At 46.9% G+C, this 10326-nt stretch overlaps 1 protein-coding gene across 1 annotated transcript; it reads right to left on the bottom strand.

Annotated features, from left to right (window-relative positions):
- Positions 1–7379: 7379 nt before the first annotated feature.
- LOC119333376 (homeobox-leucine zipper protein HDG1-like) lies at positions 7380–8415 on the bottom strand. Its single transcript, XM_037606293.1, has 4 exons — positions 8214–8415; positions 7946–8037; positions 7479–7726; positions 7380–7437 (listed from the first exon to the last, which is right to left on the bottom strand). Exons 1-4 carry the CDS (start codon positions 8413–8415, stop codon positions 7380–7382), a joined length of 600 nt encoding a protein of 199 aa, XP_037462190.1.
- Between the last annotated feature and the right edge of the window lie 1911 nt (positions 8416–10326).

Here is a 10326-nt window from a genome sequence, read left to right as displayed (position 1 = left end):
TTCCAAAATGACATAGGTTAGCTTCATTTTACCTAAGTTGGCTCTAATATACTAACTTAGAGCTTATATGCTTAGTTTCCTATAGGTTAGCTCCAAAATAACTTATGTTAGCACAAAATGATCAAGTTTACATAATAAGCTTATAGTCTTCTTCTTATTTCTTTTCCAAAATTCTTCTTATTCTTCTTCTAGTGTTATTCTTCTTCTAGTATTCTTCTAGTCTTCTTCTTTTTCTTCTTCTAACTTCTTGTTTATCATTTTGCAGATTTGATTTAATTCACGGAAGCTTGCATGGATGGAGTGCTTCTTTTCCATTTGTGTTTTTATTTTGTATCAATGTGAAACTTTTGTGAATTGATGGATAACGGTGTTGGATGAACAATGTGAAACTTTTGTAATATGTAACGATGGAACTATGTGTTGGCTATGTATGTATATATGATGGAACTTGTGTGTTGGCTATGTATGTATATATGATGGAACTTGTGTGTTGGCTATGATTGTTATATGGATGCTTGTTGTATATATATGTGTTGGATATCTCATGGGTGAAATAGTGACCTAAGATTAAGAAGAAAAAAATTAAAAAAATTGTTACTAATGGCGCACTACCGTGTGGTGCGCCATTAGTATAGCAGACACTAGTGGCGCACCGTGGGCAAAACTAATGGCGCACTACCTGGTGCGCCATTAGTATACTAGATACTAATGGCGCACCACTGGTGCGCCATTAGTAAAAAATTCTAGTGGCATGATACTAATGGCGCACCAGTGATGCACCATTAGTAGGCAAAACTGGTTCGCCATTAGTAGCCCTTTTCCTAGTAGTGAATCATACCCATGGATACTTGAGGTGACATTGGAGTATCTAGGTGACATTAGGGTTTTGGTTGATTTGTGTCTTAACGTGTTATTCTAGTACGAACTCTATGATAGATCGATCAAAAAGAATAACTTTGAGGTGGTTTCGTACCCTACATTAATCTCTTCGTTTGTTCTCCGCTATTAGTGACTTTGGAGTTACTCTTTGTTGCATGTTGAGGGATAGTTATATGATCCAATTATGTTATTATTGTTGAGAGAACTTGCACTAGTGAAAGTATGAACCCTAGGCCTTGTTTCCTAGCATTGCAATACCGCTTGCGCTCACATTTATCATTAGTTACCTTGCTGTTTTTATATTTTCAGATTACAAAAACCTATATCTACTATCCATATTTCACTTGTATCAGCATCTCTTCGCCGAACTAGTGCACCTATACAATTTACTATTGTATTGGGTGTGTTGGGGACACAAGAGACTCTTTGTTATTTGGTTGCAAGGTTGTTTGAGAGAGACCATCTTCATCCTATGCCTCCCATGGATTGATAATCCTTAGGTCATCCACTTCAGGGAAATTTGATATTGTCCTACAAACCTCTGCACTTGGAGGCCCAACAACGTCTACAAGAAGAAGGTTGTGTAGTAGACCTCACCAGTTTAAAAACCCAACAATCTCTGTTGGTATGATTGGGTGGTTTGTCTGGGGTGCCGTCAATCTGGCATGGACGATCAAGTATGCGGTCCAAGCTAGATGAGCCCGAATTGTTCTTTTTGAACGGCTTCTTCCGCTGACCGGACTTAGAGCCACTGAATCCGGCATTGACCGTCGTATCATCGGTGTTATCATTGTTGTTTCAACGCGTGTATCTGTTGCGTCGGGACTTGTCGTTGCTATTTTTGTCTTCTGGGGTGCCGGCGTCGCTTGCATTGTTTTTGCTATGGGCCAGCCAACTATCCTCGCCCGCACCAAAGCGGGTCATGAGTGCCGTGAGGGCTGCCATGGACTTTGGCTTCTCTTGGCCGAGGTGGTGGGCGAGCCATTCGTTGCGGATGCCGTGTTTAAAGGCCGCTAGGGCTTCGGCATCCGGACAGTCGACGATCTAGTTCTTTTTAGTTAAGAACCTAGTCCAGAATTTCCTGGCAGACTCTCCGGGCTGTTGAACTATATGGATTAAGTCATCAGCATCCAGACACTACTAGGGAAAAGCCTATACACAGAATCTTACTAGCAGCGCGCTATAAAATCAGGCGCTGCTGCTAAGTAGCAGTAGCGCGGGCTATGGAAACTCGCTGCTGAAACAAGTTTATCAGTAGCGCGCGCACTCCAAGCGACGCTACTGCTAAAATTCCCACGATGCCGCCGCGAGGCTAGTTATAGCAGCAGCGCATTAAAATAGACAGCGCTACTGCTACATAACGTAGCAGCAGTGCATTCAGGCAATAATCGCCACTGCTAAATTAACTACAGATCTCACTAGCCTCATCCACAGATCACACTCACACACACTCATGGTCTCCTCCTCACACCCCGTGCCGCCGGTCCTCCCCCGTCGCCCCTCCCCCGTCGCCCCTCCCCCGATCTGCGCCGCTGTCGCCTCATCCTCCTCGCTGGACTCGGTACCGGCCTCCTCCTCCGTCCTCCCTCCACTCGCCGCTGGCCGACCCCTCCTCGCTCTGCCTTCCTCCTCGATCCGTCCTCCCTCCACTCGCCGCCGGCCGGCCCCTCCTCGCTCCGCCTTCCTCCTCCGTCCTACTATCTTCTCCCTCCTCGAGTCGCCCCTCTTTGTCCCTTCTCCCTGATACATTTTGATTTAGTAGGCTTTCATATGTAACATTTTGATTTAGTTGATTTAGTATGCTAGTGGATTTAGTATGCTAGTTGATTTAGTATGCTAGTTGATTTAGTCGATTTAGTTGATATGATTCAGTTGATTTAGTAGGCTAGTTGATTTAGTTGATTTAGAACATTTTGATTTAGTTTATTTAGTAGGCTAGTTGATTTAGTTGATTTAGTAGGCTAGTTGATTTAGAACATTTTGATTTAGTTGATTTAGTAAAATGGCGCCACCACCAGCACCACTATGTCGACTGTGCAAGTCAAGGTGCGCCAGCAGCCTTGCAACTGGCACGCTGTTCAGCATCTACTTCCATCCGAGTTTTCGTCATGCGGCGGTAAGAAATTAGATGAATGTAACAAATATTTTATTTTTAGTGTTGGCATTACTGCATTGTGTCATTTTTCTTTTCTTACACAGATCGTCCCATGCAATGTGAGGTTGAAATTCAACAAGCTGACCGGAGACACTGTGACATTTGAGGCTCCTGGGGGGCCGTACACTATGGAGGTCGAGAAAGGACGCAATATGTCGCAGATTGGAGGAGATGGATGGGCCCGTTTCCTCGCTCACATGCGTCTTACTGGTGGTGAGTTGATCAGATTCTCCTTCAGAGCAGAAAGACCCAAGCTGGTTGTCATTTATATCAACCTAGTGGAAGATGATGAAGATGACGAAGATGATGAAGATAATGAGGACCCACTCAATGAAGATGATGAGAACCCACTTCATGAAGCCATCATAGCTCAAAGAATGAGGCTGAGCGAGGAGGAGGTGTGCAACCTATGGGACATAATTCCGCCACGTGATGACTTTGTCGGGGTGCCATTCGTGACCCGCCTGATAAGTACCATCGTCGATCGGCATGAAATGGTATGTTATACGTACTGCATGTAGTAGTTTGATGATATATATGCTTTATTGTTATACTTACAAATGCAAATTATCCGATTATATGCTTAGTGAATCCGATGATATGCTTAGTGTAGAGTCCAATGATATGTTTTGTGGAATCTAGTCGATGATATACTTTAGTGTAGAGTATGATCACATGCTTAGGCTATTTATTAATTGATATGTTTTTCTTATTCACAAATTGCCAAAGAACCTATCTATGAGTTGTGGTATCGAGTCTGATGAAGAAGGCTCAGTTGGACTACGCCTTACCGCAAGGGGCTCCGTCACCACATGTACTTACCACATGGTCACAGATGGTCGCACACACTTGAACTCGGTTGGGTGGAAGAGATTCCTCGTTGGCAAGAATCTTCGTGCTGGACAGGCCATCCTAATTACTATCAGGAACACCCACCGCCCAGGCTTGAGGATGATGATCGTCGTCGATATCATCTAGAACTACATATGTGTATGTGGTTATATCATCTAGAACTACATACGATGATCGTCATCGATATCATGTACAACTACATATGATGATCGTTGTCGATATCATCTAGAACTAAATATGATGATTGTCGTCGATGTCACCTTGTACTGCTTGAGGATGCATGTTGAGTATATATGAAATTGTTATCTAGTACTTCCTCGGTTCCAAATTACTCATCGTGGTTTGAGTTCAAATTTGAACTAAAACCACAACGAGTAATTTTGAACCGAGGGAGTACTACCTAGTACCTATAATGCTTTATGAAATTGATATCTAGTAGTATCTGGAAATTGCAGTTTATCGAAGCCGGAATGGGGAAATGGTGAAAGATATAACAGTAGCGCTGGACCAGGAAATCGCTACAGCTAAGTAATAGCAGCGCGTTCCTGAAAAGCGCTGCTGCTATAGTCAATAGTGGTAGCGCGGGTACAGGCAGCGCTACTACTAAGAGTTAGCTGTAGCGCCTTATTGGTAGCGCGGGTACCCACGCTGCTGATAGGCCTAAAGCCCGTGCTACTGCTAGCCTTTTCCCTAGTAGTGAGAGGTCGAACATATGTACCTTGGAAGTTGTCAAGGAAGGCTTCTTGCAAGTCCTCCCAACTGCCGATGGAATTTTCGGGCAGGCTGTTCAGTCAGTGCCGGGCTGGCCCTTTGAGTTTTAGGGGGAGGTATTTAATGGCGTGAAGGTCATCGCCGCAGGCCATATGAATATGGAGAATGAAGTCTTCGATCCATACCGCGGGGTCTGTGGTTCCATCGTATGATTCTATATTCACAGGTTTGAACCCTTTTGGGAATTCATGTTCCATGACTTTGTCAGTGAAGCAAATAGGGTGTGCGGCGCCTCTATATCGGGCCGCATCACGACGTAGCTCTAATGGAGTCCATCTGCGGCTTTCGGCCCGCGCATGACTAGGTTTGTCATGTCCGAATAGATGGCCATAGTCACATATCAAGGCACGTCCTCGCAATCTGTAGATCGATCTGGTATGTCCTGCTCTATTGTTCAGGTCCTACCGAAGGTCATATGTATGACCGCGAGTTGTTGTACCTCTGCCTTTGCGATGAGGCGGGGCGGGCTGGTGTTCGGCCTGAGTTGCCGTTTTATCCCGACCACGTGGTGGTCAGTCAGCCGCATTGCACAATGGTGGTATGTGCTCCGGCGCCTCGTCATCGAACTGAGGTAGCAATTTGCGCTTCGGGTAGCTTTTGGCTGGGCGCTTGAGGTCGTATTCTTCGGCTGCTAGGACATCGGTCCATTTATCCTTGAGCATATCTTGGTCAGCTTGAAGCTGCTGCTGCTTCTTTTTCAGGCTCCTTGCAGTGGCTATTAGCTGGCGCTTGAAGCGCTCCTGCTCAAGAGGTTCCTCAGGCACGATAAAATCCTCAGTGCCGAGGCTCGCCTCATCCTCGGAGAGCGGAAGATAATTACTGTCCTCCGAGTCTTCATGCATGACCTGTTTACCAGGGCTAACTTGCCCATCTTCTCAGTCATCCTGTTTGGCAGTTGCATCAACGGGGTCTTCATTGTCTTCGGCGCCTTCCGGAGTGTTATCTTCTCATGTGCTGGTGTTGTTGTCTTTGCAGCGGCATGACTTGGAGTGGTGCCGCTGATGCCGGCGCTTTGATTGTATCTCGGGAGGTTTATCCTCAACTGAATCTTCTTTGTCATCGCCACTATTCTCTTTTGGTGCATCCACCATGTATACATCATACGAGGAAGTGGCCGTCCAGCATCCGGTGAACGGCGGGTTCTAGGCCTCTTCGTCTCCGGCATCATCGTCCATACTGTCGATGTCGTTAGAGCCATAATCGAGCATGCCAGTTAAGTCTTAGATAGTGGATATGAAGTGGGCGGTGGGTGGGAAGCGAAATTCTCCGTTATCAGCCTCCGGTTCGAACCAGATACAATTTGACTGTGAGCCCCCCGCTAAAGATAGTGCTCTTAACGAGCTTAGCACGTCGCCCAAAGGAGAGTGTCGAAAGATGTCCGCGGAGCTGAATTCGACGATCGATGACCGATCAAGCTCAACGTACGCGGACGCACAAGGTTCGGAAACTATAGCCGGAGACAAGTCCCTGGTTCCGGTGACATAGGTGTCACTTGAAGTTAAGTCTGTGTGCGGCTCCAACACTGCTGAGTCTGCGGCTTCCATGATGGGGTTGAGCTTCCCGTCTTCGGATGGCGCAAGCTGCTCCGGGTCTAGGGCCCGAGCAGCTACAGGTGCTATCCCCTGCGTATGGACCAATGACAGATTTGCATCCTGTTCATCATGGTGGCAGGGAGCGGCTACCGTGGTCTCGAATCCATCGAAGATCAAGTCTCCACGGATATCCGTGACATAGTTCAAGCTTCCAAATCTGACCTGGTGGCCAGGGGCATAGCTTTCGATCTGCTCCAGATGGCCAAGCGAGTTGGCCCATAGTGTGAAGCCGCCGAACACGAAGATTTGTCCGGGAAGGAAGACTTTCCCTTGGACAGCGTCGTTGTAGATGATTCAAGGAGCCATCAAACTATTTGATGACAGCACAGTGGAACTCTCAATGAAACCACCAATGTCGGTGTCAAAACTGGCGGATCTCGGGTAGGGGGTCCCGAACTGTGCGTCTAAGGTCGATGGTAACAGGAGACGTGGGACACAATGTTTACCCAGGTTCGGGCCCTCTCTTTGGAGGTAATACCCTACTTCCTGCTTGATTGATCTTGATGAATATGAGTATTACAAGAGTTGATCTACCACGATATCGTAATGGCTAAACCCTAAAAGTTTAGCATGTATGACTATGATTATCTATCTGTCCCCCAATCCGGACTAAGCTCTCCAATTTATATAGACACGGGAGGGGACTAGGGTTGTAAAAGGTCGGTTACAGAGAAAGGAATCTTCATATTCATTCGCCAGGCTTGCCTTCCACGCCAAGGAGAGTCACATCCGAACACGGGAGAGAGTCTTCGGTCTTCTATCTTCTCAGCCCATTAGTTTGGCCCATGTCCAACAGGCCGGACGCCCAAGGACCCCTTAGTCCAGGACTCCCTCAGTAACCACATGCACTTACCATGGGAAATTATGCATAGGAACTACTTGAACTTTTCAATGGATATGTCATCCAAAGCACATCTAGGTCAATGGCGAGACTAGACAAGAGCATTGCAATGTATTAGACAAACTCACCGTCCTTGGATGCCTTGATCTCGAAGTATTTGCTCTTGTGCCTTTCTCTCTATTTATTGGCATCTACTTGATATGTTTTGTTACAAACTCAAAAAGACAAAGACGAGCATTGGACCGAGCTTCACGGCAATGCCATCCCAAAGCCGCTCATCCTAGTGCCCCTACATTGTTGCCATGATTGCCATATCTCGTGCCATCCCACGTAGCAACCATGAGAGCCTATGGATATAAATAAACAAGCGAAGAAGTCATGTACATACACATGCCACATGCCATTTCGGCGAAGACCTTCTTTAAGATAGGCAGTGGCATGTAGGAGTTCTTCCTTGAGCCTCATATTCTCGGTGTATAGGCGTTGGCGCTCCGAGGTATCCTGAGTTTGTACCATCACCCCTCTGCATTTGAGGCAAGTCTTGTTTTGCATAGCCAACATGATGGCTTGACGTTCAGTTTTTAGCCTCTCATTTTGTACCCAACGATTTTGGGTCTCCCACCGCTGCATCTTGCCCTGAGTTTTTTAATTTCAGGTATGCGTCATTTTAATTAGTGGTTACCAGAGTACGATACCATGTTCACGAGGGGAATACTATAGTATATTGTAAGATCCAATGACGAACAATGCTACAATGTTCAGTGGAGTTTGTACTATTTAACAGCAAAGTGTGCATATAACTGCATATCGTAGGTGACCCATATGTAACTAACTGTGGGAAAGAATGGTATGTACCTTACTGAAGGTGCGTTTGTTTTGGAACCAAAACTTGACCTGCTGGGCACTCATGCCAAGCCTCTCGCTAAGGTCCTTCTGAAGTTTCTCATCTGGATAGGGGCAGTCCCGGAACACACTACAGATCATGTTAATGAAAATGGATTACTACACATCTTCACTAGGTAAGAAACATTGATTGAGTATGTATTGTACGCTTCAAGTTGTAGGATTTGTTCACTACGCAGACCGTGATAATTGGCGCGCCTTGTGGCCATTCTCTGCTCACTATGGGTCTCTCCATCGTTGTTGCTGTGGTCTGTAGCAACAATGTTAGCATCATCAGTGTTGCCCACGACAGTAGTGGCTTCAAGCAGACCATCCATCTCATCACTATGGTTGTCCTGGAAAAGGTGGTTGTGTTTGCTTGTCATGAAGAGGTCAAACTTATTGTGCACACCACTATTGTACTGCAGCCACTCTCCGTCCATGGAAATCTGTTATCATCAAAAGGAATGTTATTCCCGTATGTAGAATGGAAGGTAGCAGTAGAAACCACACATAAAAGGTACCAAAATGGATTTCTCCCGACCCAAAATCCCCACCACCCCGGAGAATCTAAGTTCTCCACCAATCATGTCGTCCACTAGCACGCACCACCACGGCCTTGAATCAACCTCATCGCCGAGCTGGAACCACTGACACGGGGCCTAGAGGAAGTAATTAAGAGGGAAGAACGGACCCGGGGCAGCAACAACTCAGCCAAGCGAGAGTGGACTACCTCCACCGCCGAAGCAAAAAACCGATCGGACGCGGCATCTGGGACAAACCGGGCCCCTACTGGGCCGACCTGGCCTAGATGGGCTCGCGAAGTCCTCATACCATGTTGCAGCATGCCGGTTGCCAATGCCGCCGCCAGGAGACCACCGTTGCCCCACCTCCACCTATAGGGAGCCTTGCTGCCATGTAGAGAGCCGCAGGCCCGCCCGTACCCAAATGGGGCCCAAAGGGCCAAGATCTGGGCCTAGGGGGCGCCATCGGCTGATCTCCTGCGCACTCATGCCATCCTGTAGCCAACGGCCATGCCACCTCCCCTAAGGCACCCGAGGACCGCGGGAACCACCCCGCCGATCCAGACCGCCGCTGGCCGAGCCACACTGCCGCCAGAAGGAGCCCTGCCGAGAGTGTGGGGAAAGACCTGCCGGTCCCAGCCAGCACCACGCAGGCAAGGCCACGATGGACCACGCCGGCGGAGGCGGTAGGAGAGGAGTATTAGGAGGGGGCTAGGGTTTGCCCGTCACCCACGGTAGGATGATCGAGCGAACATGGGCGGCTTTGAAATTTCAAAATTCGGATCCCTACTCTTGAGTCTCGACGCCGCTGTCTCATGTAAGACCGATGTTCGCTTCATATAAACATTACTAGATGAACGGATTCAAGAAATACCTTTGACTTTAGTAGTCCTCTTCCTTAGAACTTCTGTAGGTGAAAAGGTACACGAATCTGTTTTGTTCCTACTGAGATATCAAACTCATTCAGCAAAGTAGCTATGACCATCAGAATTTAAAGCCATGAGGAGGATGCAATATTTATGCCATAGCCGATGATTAATGCAAGCAATAAATTGTATCCAAATATAAGGCTAAGATATGAACGTTGTGGCATGGCCAATATATAGGTCATAATTAATACTCCCTCCACCCAGAAATACTTATCAGAGAAATAGATGTAGCTAGATGTATTTTAGTTCTAGATACATTCATTTTTATCCATATATGCGACAGGTAATTCCGGACGGAGTGTGCAGTCATTAAGCATATTTGTGGAGTCAATGTTAGCATAGTAATAACAGTATATTGTCTTATCAAAACAATAGAAATTGGGTGGTTTAGATTACCAATAGAAAAGAACTACTAAGATCCACAGTTGTTTGTAGATCTAGACGATATACATGGACAAAGTACTTTGCAACCAATACTACATACATAGTAGAAAAATCAGGAAAAGCCTACAATCTATCCATCAAGTGTCAAGGCAACACAATAGGAATGTCGTCCTCCTCTACGACTAGTAGGCGGTGGTGCTCCTCCAGTGACTCCGGAACGGTGAACGGGTAGCACGTCTCGTACTTGATGTTTACCGCCGCGGGCCAGTAGTGATTGACGGACGGTGCCATGAGGTGATGCACGAGGCCCGCCGACGAGCCCTCAAACGGTGTCATGCACTCAAAGCAGTAGAAGAGCACGTGCGCGCATCTGGAACTATGCTCTGCCAGCGAGTGCTGGTCGACGTACCTCTCGCAGCCGAAACTCTTTTAGACACAGGGTACCTTGCAAGCATCGACCAGGCCATCCATGAATCGGGAGTGGCTATAGGGAACGTTGCGCTTGACGAATGGAGCA

Source organism: Triticum dicoccoides, chromosome 7A (genome assembly GCF_002162155.2).
Source record: "Triticum dicoccoides isolate Atlit2015 ecotype Zavitan chromosome 7A, WEW_v2.0, whole genome shotgun sequence".
NCBI classification, from domain to species: Eukaryota; Viridiplantae; Streptophyta; class Magnoliopsida; order Poales; family Poaceae; genus Triticum; species Triticum dicoccoides.
The sequence above is the reverse complement of the archived record's forward strand: the minus strand, read 5'-3'. Positions and strand labels throughout refer to the sequence as shown.

What these genes read in the sequence shown, in the direction of transcription:
- LOC119333376 (XM_037606293.1), bottom strand. Translation starts at nt 8,415, where the DNA reads ATGGACGGAGAGTGGCTGCAGTACAATAGTGGTGTGCACAATAAGTTT. An exon ending in CAACGATGGAGAGACCCATA is followed by an intron (nt 8,038 to 8,213) that starts GTGAGCAGAGAA and finishes GCCCCTATCCAG; the next exon opens with ATGAGAAACTTCAGAAGGAC. An exon ending in ACAAACGCACCTTCAGTAAG is followed by an intron (nt 7,727 to 7,945) that starts GTACATACCATT and finishes TAAAAAACTCAG; the next exon opens with GGCAAGATGCAGCGGTGGGA.